Source organism: Cebidichthys violaceus, unplaced genomic scaffold, assembly GCF_023349555.1.
Source record: "Cebidichthys violaceus isolate CVI_PGR_0920_01 unplaced genomic scaffold, fCebVio1.0.p SCAF_7, whole genome shotgun sequence".
NCBI lineage: Eukaryota > Metazoa > Chordata > Actinopteri > Perciformes > Stichaeidae > Cebidichthys > Cebidichthys violaceus.
This window is the reverse complement of record NW_027176927.1, coordinates 5,523,037-5,543,588: the sequence shown is the minus strand read 5'-3', so window position 1 is coordinate 5,543,588 and position 20,552 is coordinate 5,523,037. Positions and strand designations below refer to the sequence as shown.

Here is a 20,552-nt window from a genome sequence, read left to right as displayed (position 1 = left end):
ATACAAAATTATGAAATATTAATATCGTAATCAATATTTTATATTTTAGAAACGGATCATGTGAACTTGAACCCAGAGAATTAATACCTGACTGCAGTTCCCTTCAGCTCTATGGAGCGTTTCAGAGTCTTTCAGCCTCTTTGGGTTTTATGGCCTGCAACTTAACTGTTGTTTCACCCTCAACGCTCTAAAAACTTGTTTTCAGTTGCAGCGGCAGCTGTTTTCTGTGGAAAAGACTCTCTGTACGCTACCTGTTCAGCACCAAACAACACACCAAAACAGTTAGCAACTAGCTGGTAAACATAGTGGAACATTTAGCAATTATAGAGCAAGATATTTGGAAGTATTTAAAGTTTCCCCTCATAACAGACCAAAAACATTTCTGAATAATATCATTTTACACAATGTGCCACATTTGTACATCAAACAGCAGACTTTACATGGTTTAAAACCATGATGAAAGTCAGGCAGTATGCCAGAGAAACATACTACAACATAGGGGTACTAAAGAAAATGGGGAAGTTTACTGTAGGTTGTTAACTCATGGGGCATCAACATTATACCTGACATTAAACTGGTGTAATGTATATATAGATTCTCAGTCCTCATACCACTCTCTGAAATGTTTGGATGTTCCTCCTGAGCAATCCACAAACCAAAGTACGTGACATAATCCGATAGATTTGATTTATTGTTCACAATTGTCCTTCTTTTGTCTGTAGGATCTTCTATTTTTGCAATATTTGTTGTTGCAATGAGAGGCAGGTCAGCAGTAAAGTAAACATGGAGAACAGGCTTATTTGCTTCAGTACTGAGAGTTTGTAGGCCATGTTGAAAGCCCTTGTCATCTGCCAAATGTCTCATCTGACTGGTGTGGAGGTTTGTTGCTCTCTTCCAAAAACACAGCAGACCACTCTTCATTAAAAACAGCAAATAGAAGCACACCCCAACAGAAAACCAATACAAGCAAACAGAGCCAATTGGTTCGGAAGAGACAAATTTAACAGGCAGATATGATTACCTCAGACACCACTTCTCGCCTGATTCCACAAACAACAGTTAGGCAAGTCAATTTACCTTAATTTCATTGGAGGAGAAAGAAAGCCAGCGAGCCAGCCAGGTTGAAGCCGGTGCTTGATGCGAGTGAGCGTTCGTTAGACGATAATGGATGCGTGTAATTGGTGAAGTGCTAAATGCTCCCCCAAAAAAGATTCCATCGAAGGAGGATTTTCTATTTCATTAAGCCATGGTCAGAAATAATAAGATGGCCATCTGTAGTCTAAACAAGAATAAGACAGGGGGGCTGATAAGGAAAGTGTTCATGATCAAAAATGGTAGCAACAGCTTCCAGTCCTGTCATATAATTATTGTAACGGTGGAGAGACAGATTGTGCTGTGTCTTCTTCATTGATCTATACTCATTCTTCCCTTTTTCTGTTGTCATCTTGTATATTTAATTTTATCTTCCCTTCTATCCGTGTTTTGTATCACTTTCTTTCTGCTATTAATCATGCAGGCCGAATCTGTGTTTTTTCATTCTGCCGCTGTGTGTACGTCTTTTTAGTTTACAGCCTTAAAGTATCCCACACCGGCTCTATTTTACGGCCCAGGATCAAACACTGTAAAGCATGCTTCGATAGGCATGCAAACGCACACTGATACAGACACTTTAGATTCACAAGTGCTTACTCATCACAGCGGTGTGATGGAGGGGAGACATTGTGAGCCGTTTATGTGCTTTGTTTTTCAATGCACTGATTACTGAGGAGTGCACGGTCTACAGGATCATATTTCTGTGCCCCCTTTTCTCTCTCACACTGTGAGGACATCTTCCTCATTTATTTGTGACAACAGAACAAGAACATGACTCATCTAAGATAAGAGTGATGAAGAGGGGGAGTCTTATGGGCCTGAAAATTAAGACATAAATGGCCGTCCCATAGAGGAAGGTCTGGTGACGGTTTGTGTGAAGGAAAGCCCCCTATCATTTCCAATCAGCTGCTAGTTCAGCATGACTAATGCTGAAATGGCATATATCATTGTCTGATAGGGCATGTTCACACAGGTTTTTTTTCAGCACATACAGTAATAATGACAGCATTCAACACACACAGACTTATGCACGCTAGCTCACTCTTATCTTGCTGGCTGACACCATTTTGCTCTCTAACAATCTTGCTAATTATAATTGTTAATTAATTCTCTGCCAGTGTCCTCATCAGGAGACTAATAACCTACATTTCCATTAATTAGACCTTCAACCCTTCGCTCCCTCTCTCAGTCTCTCCGTCCCACTACAATCCACCCCTTCGTCCCCTGCCTGCCTGCTTCCCTGCTCCCGCCTGCTGCTCTCTTCTCCCAAGATTGTCCATAGATCACGTGCACACATGGAGTGTGATTAATTGTGTGTGTGTGTGTGTGTGTGTGTGTGTGTGTGTGTGTGTGTGTGTGTGTGTGTGTGTGTGTGTGTGTGTGTGTGTGTGTGTGTGTGTGTGTGTGTGTATTACATTGCAGGGACAGAAATCTGTTCAGACAGACATTATATGGACTCGACTACCCAAAGGGAAGTCATTGAGTTTTAGGGTTAAAGGGATAGTTTGACATTTTGGGAAATACCCGTCCCTTTTTTATTGAGAGTTGGATGAGAAGATTGATAACATCCTTGTGTATGTACGGTAAATATGAAGCTGGAGCCAGTAGCTGGTTAGCTTAGCTTAGCATGAAAAATACATATAGCTAATCTGGCTCCGTGCAAAGGTAAAACAACAAAAGAAATCTACCTACTGACACCCCTAAAACTCACTAATTAGCACGTTGTAGTAGTCCAGGTCTCTGGTGGTTGCCTGGCAACTGGTCCTGGCCAAGATTAAGTCTGGCACACAACCCCCCCCCCAAAAAAAAGTGTTGTTTGTACACTTGATTTTTGTAAGGATTAAACAAATAGCGTATCACATGTTGATCTGTGAGATTTAGAGGTGCTGGTTGACATTCAGACAGTGCCAGGCTGTTTCCCCCTGCCTCCAGTCTTTATATGCTAAGCTAAGCTAACCAGCTACTGGTAATACAACACAAATGTCGATACAAAACAAGTTTCTGTGTGTCTTTGTGTATGCGTGTGTGTCCTTGACAATGTGAGGGCAATCAATGGACAAACAGGTCTTCCCTCTTGGAAACTACTCTTCCCATCAGGCTTAGCTGACCTGGTTTCAGTGCACAGTGGAGCAGTGTTATCATGTCAACACTCTGATCTCACTTTTGATCACAAATTTCCGATTTAGTGAATATACTTTTAACTGCGCTGTAACAGAAAAGATTAACAGGGTTGTTTATTTCGCAGGCCTGTTGATCCTTCAGTCATCTGGATCTGCTGGAAACTCCATGACTTTTAACCATTTATTCCCTGTTTCAGCTGTGCTTAACTAGCCTTTTAATTGACTCTCCCCCCTCTGAAGCTCTCTTCTCTTTTCTTCCAGACTGGATACTCTCTCTCTCTCTCTCCCCCGTCCTTTCCTCCCTCCGTCTGGCACTAGAGGAAGTGAGAGACAGTTGGCGCTTGCTTGTCCATACTGTAATGGTGGTGGCAAAATGGCAGCTTCTGTCTCATCCGTCCTCCTTCCTGTACCTCCCTCACCCTCTCCTGAGAGAAGTAACCCAGATTTCAAAATGAATCGCTGCCTGTTCCCCTCAATCTCTCTCTCTCTCTCTCTCTCTCTCTCTCTCTCTCTCTCTCTCTCTCTCTCTCTCTTTCTCTCTCCTCTCTCTGTCTCTCTCTACTACTTCCTCTCTATCTCTTTCTCTTGCTACATCTCTCGTCCTCTTAGTAAAAACAGAATCAATCTTGGAAAGAGAATACCACCTCTCTATTTCGTCCTCCTCCTCACCCTGCCTCTGGGTTAACGGATATATACCACTTCACTCTTCTATCTTTGGTTCCTCGAAAGCTTGAATCTCTTGAAACGCTTGTTGCTTTCGTTTTTAGTTGTAATAGGTTTTTCCTTTCTTCTTTTTGGCTGATTCTTTTTCGACTTGCCACAGCACTACATATCTTGATCTTTTCTCCCCGTCTTTCATTTTTTGTTGTTGTTGAGGTAACCAGCTACAGGTGTGACATCTTAGCCTTTCTTTTGAAGTGAGCCAAACAAGGAGAAGAAAGGGGGGAGGAAGAGAAAAAACCTGTCCTTTAGTCAAGCCTTTCCTCCAAAATCACCACAAATTCAGGTATTGCGTCTTTGTGTTTTTTGCTGTATGGGTCTGCACACATTTTTGGAATATATTTTTCTTCTTGACATTCATTTACTAATTTCTGAGCAGTGTGCCATCTTTCTCACCATTCTCCTCCTTCACCCTTTTGATTGATTAGCGTATGCTTCTTTGTTGAGACACCATCATTTCATCACATTTTTTTCTGGCATGTTTTTTGTTGCTATCGGCTTATTTATTTATTCATTAAATCTCTGTTGGGGTTTCATTTATCATTTAGGAGTGTGCAACTCTTGCGCCACAATCTCTCCAGCTAATATTTGCCGTTTTGCAGTTTTTCCAGTGCATCTCGTTCCCTGTAGACCTATACATATTATTCAGGTCCAAACTTTACTTCTGAAATTGGACTAATTGCTAATAAGGGCAGGCAGGAAGTCGAGATAGGATACCGGCTCTAATATTGGAGCAGGTGGTTGGGTGTTGTTGACATGGCAACAGGAGGCACAGTTGACATAACGACCAGAGGGTGGGTTGGGTGTAGTCATAGCTGCCAGGGGGATGGAGATATAAGGGGTACAGCGAGAGGGAGATGTAGGTAGACTGGACAGGCAGTATGTGGGACACTCAGTGAGTTGCACTAATCGCTTAGCGTCTCGGAGTCTCTTAGGAGAGTTCTGTCTCCGTATGTGAATTAACCTCCATGTCCTTCATTACACCACTCTTTTCTCCATCACTTTCGCTCTTGTCACTTTCCCTGTACTCCCTCCATCTTCTTCTGCACTTCCGGTTCATTCTCGATCTTTCTCTCCATCACGTCACTCCTTCACTGCATCATACATCCCATGTGCCATTATTACAACTCCTGTTGCTACCATGACCCATTACACTTTCCACCCCCCCTCCTCCTGCTCCTCCTCCCTGTCCTTGCTCCCCCCCTCCCTCCCCCATGCTCAAGGTCTTTCGCCTGTACAACTCTATACCCTCCTTACTGACACTCATCCATTCCCCCTCTCCCTCCCTCTCTCCTCTTTCTACTGTATCCTTCAGGCATCATGTCCACCCCGGTCTCCCCTCCCCCCTCCCTCTCCCCATTGACACTGGCCTCCCCAACATCGGCAACCTCCCCCGGTGCCTCCACGCTGCCCTCGCCCCTCTCACCTCCGGCCAGAGTGCCTGTGTTCCAGAGGAAGGGAGCGCTCAAACACAAGAGGATTGTCGAGGTGAAAGACCACCAGTTCACAGCCCGCTTCTTCAAACAGCCCACCTTCTGCAGCCACTGCACCGACTTCATCTGGTAACACACACACACACACACACACACACACAGCTGCACGTTTAAACAGAAACCAACCCGGCAGTTCATAAGCCGCCTTCTCATGCATTCCACTACTCCAACTGACTTTCTCTGCACTCCTCTCTTAAACCAGATCCAGCTGCCTGCTGGAGAAACAGCCTACCACACTGACCTGATCTGATCACACATCCTCACCTCCACACTGCAGCCCACACAGTACATCTTAAGTTACTTAAGGAGCTTCATCACACACATGCAGACACATATATACACACAAGACAGATTTCCATTCTAACATTTTTGCCGGTATGAATGCTTGCTGAAAGAGTAACAGTACATGCAAGCATGCACAAACACACTCAGGCGGTGTATGAGATATTATTCAGATCTTAAAGGGGAACTCTTTAGTATACCACTTCCATAAAGATGGGTGACTCAAAGAATTGGTCAAAATTCAAGATAAACTGAAGGATTTAGTGCTCTTTATGAGTTTAGAAAAATCTCTTATTTCTTAAGCTTTATGAACCATTTGATAATGATGCTAAAAATCATGAAAAGTTGATGTTTTCTAGATACAAGGTTTTCACAGGACAGGGATGATATGTATTTTGCCAATCTTAAACAGTTTACAGTCTAAATGTGAAGGAAAAAAATGTGTGTGTGTGTGTGTGTGTGTGTGTGTGTGTGTGTGTGTGTGTGTGTGTGTGTTTGTGTGCGTGTGTGTTTGTGTTTGTGTTTGGACATATGGTGGTGGTGTATGTAGGATGCAGGGTGGTGCATATGCCAGCAGCCTCTGGGTAGCTTTCAGGACATTTCTCCAACTGCTACTGTCTTGGCCGCAGTAGCAGCACTTAGTTCAGGGTGAAAAATCTTTCCTTCTCACAGGATGTCAGCGCAGCAGCTCTCAACCTGGGTGTCGTAGCCCCTGGGGACTATTGATAGATTAATTAAAGACTTATAGTAACGATAGTTACAAATTTGAAATGTAAATATGTGTTATATTAAATCAGGCTCTAAAGGGGTATGGGTTATACCATGTATGGCTCATTCAGTTATCAACTAATTGTCTAAAAAGGAAAAAGTGGTGTCACAGTTCAGTGTGTGTCTGGAGTCACTGACCTGCTTTTCTCAATGGTCATAAATCAAACTGATCAAAGGACAGATCCAACAGGCCTTTTTTACTGCAGATGTTTTGACTTGTTTTAGTAGAAGCACTGGTGTTACTAATAACAGTAATGATAGATCTGTTCTATTCAAACTACTGTGACATTTCAACATGTCTTCAGTGAAAATGTCTATTGCATAGACAAGGTCCACCCCCCTCGAAGTCGTCAGGAATGTTTTATAGGGTTTCTCTTACGTTTTAATGCCAGCTTTTTATTTAATTGCATAGGTTTTTCAATGCATCATTAAACTTAAAATGCAGTCAATTCCCTGTGATATCTGGCCAACAAGCAACGCTGTCGATCCTCTCCACATCTATCTTTGGACCTGTAATGCTCTCTGCTGGTCAAAAAGCAGAACTGGCCTTATACACTGAGACTGCTGCAGACAGAGACTTCTGTTGAATGCTGATCAAGGATCAGATTACCCTCTGAAACCCCATCTTTAATTATTACCCAGGCAGATGGTGAACTGATTTTAGATCAGTGATTATGGTCAGTTTCCTATGAACCCCTGGGCCTCTCCAGCATGATTGTGGAGAAGCTCTCGGCGGTGTCTTGTTCGTCTGCCTTTCTAATCAAAATTTGATTCACAGCAGGTAAGCTGCTGAGTGGACACTTTAGTCAATCAATGGCTTTAATTATTCAATTAAAGCTCTAAGGAGACACTGGAAACTAGCCAACACCGCAGTTCTGGAAACAGGAGAATTGTGTTTGTGTATCCATGTGTGTGTATGTGTGACAATGATTGACACCACTTGACCTGGTCAGCAGTGTGGCTTAGAGAAGGAAGACACCCAAACTTCACACACAAAGTCGGTGGCCTCTAATACAGTGGTGTTTGTTTTTTGATGAGTCTCAACTTGTGCCTGCATGTCTGTTGGAACAGAATAATGCAGCAGCACTATCTCTGTTTTGGCAGTGTAATCTACACTCCGCTGGCTGGGAAACAGTCTCAGAAGCAAAATATTTTACTTTACAGAAGTGTAGAGAAGATTGTATTTGTGTCTTAATCCATGTGCCTTTTTCACTCAGGGGCATCGGCAAACAGGGATTCCAATGTCAAGGTAAAGATAAACCCAGTGTTATTGCCTTTTTCTGCAGTATATAATCTTCTCATACAATGTTCCCAGTGTGACCGATGTTATTTTTGAGGATATTATTCTCTGTGTTTCCTCCAGTTTGCAGTTTCGTGGTTCACAAAAGATGTCACGAGTTTGTGACCTTCACTTGTCCTGGCTCTGTGGCGGGCCCCAAACCAGATGTGAGCAGATGTGCTACTTTCACTTTCCTTTTACTTTCCTGCTTTCTGTTTTAGTCAAGGTTTAGCACGTCATCATCACATTAGCCATCCGCTCAGTGCCAGGAACACATGGGCATGACTCATCTGTCAATCTATGCATCCTTCACATGAGGCAGCCTTGTCCCAACTGTGATGTCTGAGCTCATGTCAAGTCATCCTACAAGGCCTCGGAGATGCAGCGAGTGGGAGATAGAGAGTGGAGGAGTGGAGGGGCTGATAAGAGAGAGAGAATTAGAGAGGGGAGAGAGCAAGTGACTACTCAGTCTTCCTTTCTGTGGTATTTTGAGGATTTCAGGGAGATTTGTCTCCATGTTTTTTTCTTTATGCCAGCTATATAAACTGCCTCAGAAATCAGGTCAAGAGGAACATGTGTGTGACTGTGTGGAAAAAAAAATGATGAGAGAGTGACAGGAACACACACAGAGGAGAAACAGGGTGACGGTGTTCTTAAATAGCGGCTCAGAGGGAAAACATTTTCGGAGAAGGTGGTGTGTGGAGAGTGGTGGTGGTGGGGTCTGATGAGCTGTGGAGAGATAAAAATGATTCATCCCTCTCTGCACAGTATATATATATATATATATATATATACACACACACACACACACACACACACACACACACACACACACACACACACACACAGCCTTGCCTAGATGCACTCTCATTTATATGTCCTCTCCCAGTGGAGAAATCTAATTGGTTTGTCCATGAATACCCCACTCAACATCTCTCCACTAATCATACTCATGCGTTTATGTGTGTAAATGTGTGTGTGTTCACAGTTTCCTCCATGGTCACACTGTGTGTGTGAGTGTGTGTTTTCAATGCAGGTTTTTTTCTGTTTTGTTTCAGGACCTGAAGACTCAACACTTGTTTAAGGTCCACACTTACTCCAGTCCTACCTTCTGCGACCACTGTGGCTCGCTGCTGTACGGACTCATACACCAGGGCATGCAATGTGGCTGTGAGTTTCACTACACACAACAGTGTTAGAAATCTGTGTGTAAGATAAGAATCAGTTTACACGTGCACATTATTGGGACTTACCTCCCTGCTGGGGAAATAAAGCTGGTCCCGACAAAATGATCCTTCAAAATTGAGTTGACTTTGTTAAGTTTATGTTTGGGGTATTTTGGGAAATGCACTTATTCACTTCTTTGCAGAGAATTAGATTAAGAGATTGGCCACCAGCGGAGACTCTAGGAAATTACTATGCCTGGCTAAGAAATAGTCAAACATAACCCCCTGTAAAACCAACTAGTCAGTTTTGTACCCACTAAACAAATGAGATGTAATGTGTTAATTAGTGACCTTTAGAGTTATACATTTTGTTACCTTAAGACAGAGTCAGGCTAGCTCTCGTCCCCTTTTTTCAGTTTTTATGCTAAGCTAAGCAGTTGCTGGCTGGAGACTTATAATTACAGGTAAGACATGACAGTTATATTAATCTGATCTAGAGTGAATAAGTGTCAATGCAGCCAAAGCAATATCCTAAGGTAACAGAAACAAGACGTGTGTATAGAAAAAATATATACTATGTATATATTTGCATTTTGTGTTTATTTGGCAGTCAGTGTGATACATTTTATATTTTTTTGAACTTGCTATTTATCTAATTACCTTTTTTTGTCACCTATACCTGTGCCTGTTCAAACTTGTGTATGTGTGTCTTTTTAAGGTTGTGACATGAACGTCCATCGACGGTGTGAGACCAGTGTTCCCAGTCTCTGTGGCCAAGACCACACAGAGAAGAGAGGAAGGATCCACCTGACCATCAGAGGAGAGAAGGAGGATGTCTTTGTCACAGGTTAGAGGACCAGCTGAAGCATGAGTTCTAAAACAAATAGGAGGATTACACAGGTAATGAAGGATTTCTCTCTCTGTGCTTTCTATTATTCTTCTTTCTCTTCAGTGCGGGAGGCTCGTAACCTGATGCCCATGGATCCAAACGGCCTGTCAGACCCGTACGTCAAACTGAAATTGATTCCAGACCCAAAGAGCCACAGCAAACAGAAGACCAAGACCATCCGCTCAACACTCAATCCCATCTGGAATGAGAGTTTCACCTTGTGAGTCCTTGTGAACTTTAATCCAAAGTGGAAAATGTACTCAGTTCTGGGGCAAAATGTGCTTTAGGTAAAATAAAATGTCCTCGAACTTGGAATTACTGAGTCACAAAGGACCCTGAAAGACAAAGATTAGAGGGTTGATGTTCCCTCAGTACTGTATATGCAGCTTATTTTACATCACCAGTGTTAATATTCCATTATTTACTATCTTTATTTTTGCATTTTTCTGATATTCAGTAGAATTAAGATATTTGGAAATTGTCTTTGAAATCTGGAAACATTTAAAAAGGTGAAAACAAATGAAAAACAAATAAATGTCTTTGTGCGTTTTTTGTTTTGCTTACACAGTGAGCTAACTCTTCGAGTTTTGTGTTTGTCTCCAGCTCAGTGCGCGGTCACCAGTGGGACAGGCGTCTGTCTGTGGAAGTGTGGGACTGGGACCGCACGTCTAGGAACGATTTCATGGGAGCGCTGTCATTCGGAGTGAGTGAGATCTTCAGGCGTCCTATCAGTGGCTGGTTCAAACTGCTGGCCCAAGACGAGGGGGAGTACTACAACATCCCCGTGCCAGACCCAGACCTGCAGGTAGGAAATGTACTTCAAAAAAGGCATCAGTCGGTACTCATGTTGACCAAAAATCAACAAGGGGGATATGTATACGTGTATACTCCAGAGTGGGTTTTGTTTTTAACCATTCTAATAACCATTCATCCCAAAGCCTTGGCCTTTATCATCTTATAATTACCTACATCTAATAAACTATAGCAGCTGCCACTGCTCACACTGGGTCATGATCTTGAACTGGCCCTGCCTATTATATCTGAGAAAGAAAAAAAAAAATGAGGAAGATTTATGCCTGGTGTTGTAGCTAACTAATTAGATAATAGATTAGATATGGTCCACTCCCTCCCTGTTACACTCTGTCTCCACCAGGGTGCAGGATTGTTCTGCCTGACTATAATCTCAAACTAGGGGTAGGAAGGAGTTTGGTTTGTTTGTCAAGTTTGTGTGTGTGTGTGTGTGTGTGTGTGTGTGTGTGTGTGTGTGTGTGGGGGTGTGTGTGTGTGTGTGTGTGTGTGTGTGTGTCTGTGCTGGACTGCATCCAACCATTCATCTCTCAACCTTCCCACTACGATTCTCCAGGAGCCTCAGCCAGACGGCACAACACCATCTCTGCCTCAAGCGCTACCTGCCGCGCTGTCTGAACCATTCCCAGCGGCTCTGCCCTCGACCCCTTTACCATCCTGCCCACCAGTCCACATCCCCGGCCCTGCCAAAGTCAAAGTGGGCATCCTCGACTTCAACTTCCTCATGGTGCTGGGCAAAGGCAGCTTTGGCAAGGTAAACACAGCAAATGCCATCTTCTCTGCATACTGATCCAACAGCTGTAAGTAAAGTCAAAGAGAAGATTGTTACTGGCTTTAAATCATTTCTTCTATTGATGGACTTGACCTTCAAGTGGTATTTCATACAGCAGCTCCTGAGCAGAATGTCTTTGAAGAAAAAGCCCTTTCTTACTTACATGCTCATTGTCTCTCCTACTACTGCCAAATGATGAATTTAACCCGTGGCTTCTTTTGTGTTGTCAGCAGTCGTGAGCTCTGGCTGGCTGGCTTCCTACATGCCACACAGTCCTCTTGGAGGTGTTCATTTCAAGGGAGCCTCTGCTCTCCATTCTCTCTTTAATTCCCCAGTAGATGAGGCATAATGAAGAGAGCAGAGTTTTGAGTCCTTCCTCCTCCTCTGAAATCCCCCCTGTGCTGTTTCATAACTGTCAGAGGAAAGTCTACAGAGGACAGGAGAAATAGACTCAACTTACGTAAGATGTGAGAAAAAAACGACCCATGAAAGGAGAGACAGACCCCGGGGCTACTGAGTAAGGAAAAGTGAGACAGAGACAGTCCAAGATAGAGAGGAAAGGGGAGGATTACTGTGCTTTGGAAAGTGACAAAATGACCAAAAGGAAGTGGGATAACAAGAGCGGGAAAGAGGGAAGACTACATGATTGTGTTAGCAAGATTTGTAATGTTCCGGAGGGTGATGAGTCCCATTTTCATGGGAGTTAGTTTGAGAACACGGGGCAGAGCAGGAGACGAGATCACACAGGACGGGAGGATTTCTCTCTGGCTTGCAGTTCATCAATGGCACTGCACACACACACACACACACACACACACACACACACACACACACACACACACACACACACACACACACACACACACACACACACACACACACACACACACACACACACACACACACATACACACATGTAGATGTGTAGTCACATTGATTTCTGAAAATGACACCATGTAATTTTCTCTACTTTTTACCACTATTTCAAAGTAAAGTCAGATCCTCTATCCCCGCTAGCCAGTGACCGTTACAGCACAGCCCTGCAAGCTGGTCAGACAATTTTAAATAGTGTTGTTGTCTGCACTTTTCCAGTGATCCTGACCATATCTTTCCCATGAACCACAGTAAAACCCAGGTCATGTGGCTCCCTTTCTAGAAAATGATAGCATCATTAGCTTTCAGAGCAGCCAATTTTACAGGAGTGAGAAAATAGCTGCTGAATGTGTTTTTAATGTCTGATAAAAACACGAGAGCCGCTTCACTTTTTCATTTATGACATTAACATGACTTGAAATCTTCAGGCATAGAACAGCTTTAATTAAACATTCCTTCAGAGGAGTAAATGTGCACATTACTAAACTTGCTTAAGCATGAGTCTATATAATGTAATAACTTTTTTTTTCTCTTGCGCTATTTAATTGTTTTTACCAGTATATGCATTTTTTAATACTGGCCACTTCATACAAGTCCTGGCTTAGCACAACACTTTATTTAATGCACACAATATTGCAAATGTGCCTCAAAAGCACATCATTTTTATTAAAACAGCTGAACTAGTTTTCTCCTAACTAGAGCACCATGTCACTCATAACATAATGACCTAAAAGAATGTCAGTACTGGCAGCATTACAGTACATGCATGATTCTATCCAGAGAGATGAAGCTTGAATGAGAGATGCATTCAAAACTTTGACGCACAGACTACGGGAAGAATTTTTGAAAAAGTGAATTTTGTATTAAAAAAGGCTCTTTTTAGCTGTTGTCTATAAATAAACATTGTGTTCAGCAGGTTGAGGACGCACAGTAGCTGCATTACAATTTTTGGGATACCTTAGTTGTTACAGTAACTATCGCTCCTCTCCCTGTCTATGTTCAGGTGCTGCTGGCAGAGGAGCGAGGCAGCGAGCGTCTGTTCGCCGTGAAAGTGTTGAAGAAAGACGTTCTCTTCCAGGACGAGGACACAGAGAGCGCTCTGGTGGAGAGGAGGGTTCTGGCGCTTTCCTCTCGCCCTCACTTCCTCACGTCTCTCTACTGCGCCTTCCAGACTGAGGTGTGTGTAGGTCTGTGTGTATGTGTGGAGGCTACACGGGGTCCTAACTGAACCACATTAAATCATCCATAAACCTGCCTGACATTTGGCTGTGTAGTCCTCCCTGGAGTTGTTTCAATAAAGGCTGCCTGAAATTTAAATTTTTTTTAATTTAATAATTAGTTTGCTTTCTTTAATAAGGTCGTTGGTCCTGCAGGAGGTTTGAACAGATTGCTTTTTAAGTTGGACAAGAGGTGATTATGTATGGAGAGTGTGCATATTCATGTGTGTGTGTGTGTGTGTGTGTGTGTGTGTGTGTGTGTGTGTGTGTGTTTTGTTTTTGCAGGACCGTCTGTATTATGTGATGGAATACGTCAACGGAGGAGACCTGATGTTTCACATTCAGATAGTCGGCAAGTTCAAAGAGCCTCACGCAGCGTATGTAGTCAAAAAGCTCCTTTCTTTCACCATAAATCGAGGTCTTCATCTACAGCGTCTCATTTCCTGCCTATCTTCTATCATCTGTTCCTTTACATACACACTCCTCTCTTAGCTTTGTTCATTATACCTGGTGACTCATAAAAAGTAATCAACTGATGTACCGACCCTCTTCTCTTTCCCCCCGACTTTCTCCTCCCACTAATCTCATCTTTTTTATCTACATTTTCCATCCTCCTGGCTGCTCATCTAATCAATAATCTTTGATCAATCATCTAAAAGTAATTCTTACCCTGTTGCTCATTTCCAGCTCTCTTTCTTCATCTGCCTGCCTTTCATCTACTTGGTTTCTTTCCCTTTCATCACCCTCTTGAGCTCTCTTCTCTCTCTCTCCTTGCTGAAAACCTTGGCCATTTTTCTGAAAGATAAAGCAAGTAGTGAGCCCCCCCCTCCTCCTCCTCCTCCTTTCTGCCTCCAGGTTTTATGCAGCGGAGATAGCGGTCGGCCTCTTCTTCCTCCACAGCAATGGCATCATCTACAGGTAGAGAAGTGGGCTTCTCATTTAACATGGCCTGGTTTGGCACTGTCACTGCTCTGCAGTGCAGCACACAGATACAGATTTATCATGTCTTGTGTAGCTAATGACTGTTATAAAGATGTTATCGATCAAAATGATTCATACCTGTGTGATCTGTCTCCTCTTTCTCAGGGATCTAAAGCTGGATAATGTGCTGCTTGACAGCGAGGGCCACATAAAGATAGCTGACTTCGGGATGTGCAGGGAGGGCATATTGGAGGGCGACACCACGCGCACCTTCTGTGGCACCCCTGACTACATCGCCCCTGAGGTACACCGAGCCCTGCTCTCGCATCGTGGTCCAGACTAACTCCTGAACTCTCCTCATTTGTTCCTCAGATTCGTCATTTCCCCTGGTTTCACCCCTGTCTTCCCCTCTTTGTTTGCTTGACCTGTTTTGCATTGCTGCAAGATGGGAGTTGCTTCGCTGCAGCTCCTCTCATATCCTTCGTCCTTTCTGACCTTGTCAGCATTTTTTAATAATTAACTTCACATGATTCAATTAGCAGTGGTGTGTGCTTGTGCTGTGAGAACATTGCATAGAAATAATGATTGTCCTTCAGAGACCTTGTGTTACCAGTTTTCCTTTCTCTTACTGCAATTGACTTAAGGTGATTAACTCTCTTGAGATATACACAAAGCCCTGAAAACTAATCTCAAAAGGATTTCATCGATGATGATGCAAATTTCAGTCTGAAAACAGCGGCAGTGGTTTTTCTTGACACCCTTTTGAAATGCTAAATATCATAGTTGTATGCTGTATATTGTTTACCTTACATGTTGTTTGTGTGTGTGTGTGTGTGTGTGTGTGTGTGTGTGTGTGTGTGTGTGTGTGTGTGTGTGTGTGTGTGTGTGTGTGTGTGTGTGTGTGTGTGTGTGTGTGTGTGTGTGTGTGTGTGCATTTCTGTGTTAAGTAATCAAACAAACACAATCCAGAGAGTGACTGAAGTAGATATCCAGCTTGCTTGGTTTATGGACTTGTGAAAGACAGACCCAGTAGAGGGAGAAAGATGTGACTGTTGTGCACCTCTTTGATATTGTAAACCTTGCTATGGTACCCCTGGGTATTGACTCTGTTATGTAAACACCCATTGATTCTCCTGCATCTGCCATTTTGGAAGAGATACAATATATTTCCCCAGGGGCTGGAAATTGTTCCCTTGTGCGCCGCCCCTCCCCACACACACACACACACACACACACACACAAATCCAAAGTCATGTGTTGATTATTTCTGAGCTCATTCATACATTTACCCTCCCTAATGCCATACTTTCCTCTCTCTCTCTCTCTGCGTTTCTTTCCGGCTGTGTCTGATAGCTGCACATCATCCGAGCAGCCGACTGCTACAAGTGCGCTTTCTCTCACTCCCTCCGTCTTCTTTCTACTTCCTTATCTCTACACTGACATTCTTCCCTTTTTATCTCCTCTCCTGTTCTCTCCATCCTTTTCAGATTGTGGCATATCAGCCATATGATAAAGCAGTAGACTGGTGGTCCTATGGAGTTCTGCTGTATGAAATGCTGGCAGGACAGGTAACACTCAGCTTAATCCTAACAATAGAGCCGTGTGCACAGACACTTAAGCCTCCAGTGCTTGTCCTTTACAATCACTTCAAAAGACTTTCAAGAGAACTTTGATTTCAATATATTTGCTGTCAATTTGCCCACAGGTTACTCTCTTTTTCCTTTTCTCTCTGTCATTTCCTTCCAGCCACCATTTGATGGTATTGACGAGGAGGAGCTGTTTCAGTCCATCATGGAGCAGAGTGTGGTATACCCAAAAAGTCTCACTCGTGAAGCAGTCTCTATCTGCAAGGGAGTATGCCAACATTTTTCTGACTCGTATACCTTTTAGCACAAAGACAGTTGAGACAATTGCAAATGTAATTCAGAAAATATGACTTAATCCTATATTTCTAAAATATATTTAAATAAATACAGCAAAGGTTAACCATGCACATTTTTGACTACTTAAAGTAATAGTGCAACATTTTAGGAAATGTGCTTATTTGCTGTCTTGCTGAGAGTCAGATGACAAGATACTACTCGCATATCTGAGCCAGTGGCCATTAGCTTAGCTTAGCTTAAAGACTGGAAACGGGGAGGAGCTAGCCAGACTCCGTCTGAATGTAAAACAAGTTCACTAATTAACACATTGAATCTTGTTTGTTTAATATGTACAGAAAATGTGTGGTTTTACAGAGGGGTCTTGTGTCAGACTACTTTGCCGGGTGCAGTGACTTTCTGAAGACTTGTTGCCATGAAATAATATAAACATAAACCCCCTTAAAACCACAAATAGTCATTTTTACACTAAAGTTTTTCTATGGATCAAACAAACAAGACAAAACACGATAATGAGTGAGCTTTAGATGCGCTTGGAAGGCTAATTGAGTTACCTTCGGACCTTCTTATTCAACTTTTTCCCTTCTCTCCTTTGCTCTTTCCCAAGCTCCTGACGAAGCACCCAGCCAAGCGTCTGGGTGGAGGAGAGGATGCAGAGACAGAAATCAGGGAGCATCCGTTCTTCCGTTGGATTGACTGGGACCGTCTGGAGAGACTGGAGATCCAGGCACCCTTCAAACCCAGAACTGTCAGTTGAACAGATAGAATACAGACTCTACAGAGTCTTCTTTCTTTCATTCTTTCTTTCTTAGTTTCTTTCTTTCATGTCACTCTCCTGCCCCTCTCTTCCTTCCTCTTTCTTTCTATCTCTCCGAGGACACTTTTAGGGAATTGTAGCTGTCACTTTCTTTCATCTGTCTCCTCTCTCTCAAACTCCCACGCTTTCCCTCATTTTCCTGCATGCTTTCCCGCTCAGCCGTCCTCATTGTGTTGGCCATTTCTTCCCTTCTTCTTCTCTCAGTTCAAATGGCCGTGTCCCTCCCTCCCTCTTCCCAATTCCCTTCTCTTTCCTCTCTTTCATCACCTTTGCTAGTTCCTAGAGATGGGCTTTGAGCGCTTGGGAACAGATAGTCCAGTCATAACAGACAGGACCCCCTGACCTTGGGGTCCTGCCTACTCCTCCTATATGTAAATTGTCTGTCATCATTAGCCCGCCACACACCAAATTTTGGCCCCACTGGCCAAGAGTGAGGTGTGCCTTGAGTGAGCTGAGTATGCTCAGAGGTTAGAGGCCAGGCCCATTAGCCAAATGATATTCATATCATCCAGCAGAGCGGCTGTCAAGGAGCAGCAAAGGAGACGTGAGCAGCTTTCTTCCTACTGTAGGTGTGGTACAGAGCTCCTTAGAGAGAAAACGAGGGTGTGGGTGAGAAAAAGAGATGCGTAGGTAGAGTCTTTTTATAATTTTGGGTTGTTTTTTTTTTCCGGAGGAAGATAGTGATGTGTATACGATCAGTATTAATCACAAATGTGTGAACATGCAGGCTAATCTTCTCCTCTTCTTCATCAGGGTGGGAGAAAAGGAGAAAACTTCGACAAGTTCTTCACAGCAGCTCCGTCAGCGCTCACTCCCTCTGACCCGGATATACTAGCAGCCATCAACCAGGAAGACTTCCAGGGCTTCACCTTCCAAAACCCAGACTTTGCCCCCTCGCCACTCACGGCTGTTTGAAAATAGCTTCCAAACCTGCTCCAACAACCCCTCCAAGTGTACCCAAACTACCTTGTTCATCCCTATAATAGTAGTTTTATAACAAAGAATTTGAACATGAGAACTAGTGGCGAGTAATAAAGGCAGGTCTCATAACCAAATTCTGACGTTTACAAGAAAATGCCAAGACACCTTTATATTCATGCACTCTCTTTCATGTATGTATTATATATTGATAGTCACAGAATATGTTGCAGTAATGCAAACAAAGCCAGTATTATACTGTAGATTTCCATCTTAGAGTTTTTTGTAAGACAACCCTTAACTTGATAAAAAAGTACTGTAGTATGAACCTGAGAAATGCATGCAGTGTTTTTAGAATGAATTGCTCTGACACACTAGATTTATGTAGCTATAGATTTTCCAAGAAAATATACATGTCTAACTTTAAAACCAATTTATCTCAAACTTTTCCAATTACTTGGATTAAAATTGCCAAGTGATGTGAGAATTTTACAAAACAATTACAAGTCAGGTCAGCTACACAGGCCACATAGCAGGCCGAACAAGTCACTTGCTAATCAATGTGTAGTTCATACACATTAATACAAATGTTTCTTAGCAGGTTTATTCCAGTCGAATATTATGTTTATACACAGTACAGTAATTCAGCATCAGAAGCGCTCTAATGTGTCTTTCTAAATATCTATCTCACTCTATTTGTGTGTAACTGTTGACACTTTGACTACGATGCAAACTGAGCCAGTAGCCTTTTTTTAGTTTTTTTAAACTGGCATCCTGTGGAAGAGCTTGGTCAGCCCTCTGAGTTTAACTTCACACCGGTGACCTCAGATGACCCACTGATATGCTGAAACAACGCAGCGATTCCACAGTTAATGCCCCCCCCCCATTCCATGCCCACTCTGCCTAACTCTATTATCACTGCCACAATTCGGCCTGTATAATTTTTATTCACGTAATTTTTTTCTCTATTATTCTTCACCAAGCTTTGGTCCTAGCTGCTTTGCTATATAGAGTATCTGTGCTCCTCAATGTCATCCTACAACTACACTGAATTATGCACATGCAGTCTTAGAAAATATGACTTTTAATAATGTTTTCAAGACGCTTATACAGTTACAAGTACTTTATTATTTTTGTGGCGTAAACCGTAAAGCTTTTTGCTGTGTTATGACGTACCCACAGCATTGATTAGGTGTAATTAAAAGTGAGCCTCACTTGCACTGTTCAATACATGGAAAAATGATAGCAGGGCTGTCATTAAACACTATCTGAGCAGGGCAGGTGGCTGCAAACATACAGTTTAATAATCCCATTCCAGTGCTCTTATCTCACAAACCAGCTGGCTATTTCACACAGAAATCAGTTTTCTTTAAATCATCTTTATATATTTTTTACATTCTATGTCAGCATAATGATAATTATAACCATATCTCATCCAAAGGAGCACAATCTTGCAGTTTTGCTTTAAGTGCACATGTGTGTCCATTTAAAAGTGACCAATTGTAAAAGGTCAGAGCATTTTATCTGATGCCTTAGCTCAGTTTGAGTTGAGGTCAAATGTCAAAACACACAATACTTCAATACGATAGACAAAACAACCAGTAATAACACAATAGGTAATTTATTTGTCTGTTAGTTGAGTTAACGTCTGTTTTTTTCTGCTGGAAAAAGAACATCAAAATAAACGTACTGAAAAAAATCATGAAACGAGAACAAGTGAAGTGTTTCATTCTGTGATCTTGTGCGAGGCTGCTGAGAAACAAACATGCACAGCCTCTCGCTTTGTCTCCTCCTCACGCCTCTCTGTCACGCTCGCTCCCTCACTTTCACACATACTCACACTCAAAAGTGCAATCTCAAGCATGTGCACGCACACACATACACTCTTACACACTCACACAGAGAAGATGCTGACCCCTCTATTTACCGTGATACTGTAGTTGTCGAACCAGCAAAACCACCTCTCAGGCATCTCACTTTCTCTCCCTCCTCTTCTGAAGCAGCCTCATGCTCCCACCTCCTCCCCCCTCCAACCCCTCCAGCATCATGATGGGACTAAGATCCCCATAGAGATCTGAGTTATAACAAGTTGACCTTCACATTAAAATCTCATCAACTTCCCATCTCCCTCTCTATCTGTACTTCATCCCTCTTCTTCTCTGGTTGTCTTATCTGTCAGTGCTGCACTGTAAATGCGTTATTGCATTGTTTTATGTAAATTTCTGTTAAATCATATTGTCATAATTTATTATTGTTGCTGTAGTCTCTTTGATATACCCCCTGAGCCCCGCGGTTGTCTTTCGATATGAGTATCGTGTCTTATCTTGTCCTGACCTCTGCATCAATATTATGATATGTTTTACAGTTATTTGTTATCTAATAATGGTGTTCAGGCAGTGAACGTGTGAATTTTCTCACATTTTGATTTTACCATTTTTGAAACATTGCATCCTACTTTTGTAGATAAAACGCTGCTTGACGCTCTTTGTATTGCTGTAGTTCTTGTGAAGAAATGTGACTTTTATGTTTTGATTTATA

The 20,552-nt window shown here is 42.6% G+C and overlaps 1 protein-coding gene across 1 annotated transcript; it reads left to right on the top strand.

The window, feature by feature from the left end:
* The first annotated feature begins 724 nt into the window (after positions 1–724).
* prkcg (protein kinase C, gamma) lies at positions 725–20,008 on the top strand. Its single transcript, XM_068735350.1, has 17 exons — positions 725–4,218; positions 5,248–5,494; positions 7,693–7,724; positions 7,839–7,921; positions 8,813–8,924; positions 9,639–9,767; positions 9,873–10,029; positions 10,413–10,614; positions 11,173–11,370; positions 13,265–13,438; positions 13,764–13,855; positions 14,334–14,396; positions 14,565–14,703; positions 15,887–15,967; positions 16,146–16,253; positions 16,887–17,027; positions 17,850–20,008. Exons 2-17 carry the CDS (start codon positions 5,253–5,255, stop codon positions 18,009–18,011), a joined length of 2,115 nt encoding a protein of 704 aa, XP_068591451.1. The 5' UTR covers positions 725–4,218; positions 5,248–5,252; the 3' UTR covers positions 18,012–20,008.
* The last annotated feature ends 544 nt before the right edge of the window (positions 20,009–20,552 follow it).

What these genes read in the sequence shown, in the direction of transcription:
- prkcg (XM_068735350.1), top strand. Translation starts at nt 5,253, where the DNA reads ATGTCCACCCCGGTCTCCCCTCCCCCCTCCCTCTCCCCATTGACACTG. An exon ending in TGGCGGGCCCCAAACCAGAT is followed by an intron (nt 7,922 to 8,812) that starts GTGAGCAGATGT and finishes GTTTTGTTTCAG; the next exon opens with GACCTGAAGACTCAACACTT. An exon ending in CCAGGGCATGCAATGTGGCT is followed by an intron (nt 8,925 to 9,638) that starts GTGAGTTTCACT and finishes TGTCTTTTTAAG; the next exon opens with GTTGTGACATGAACGTCCAT.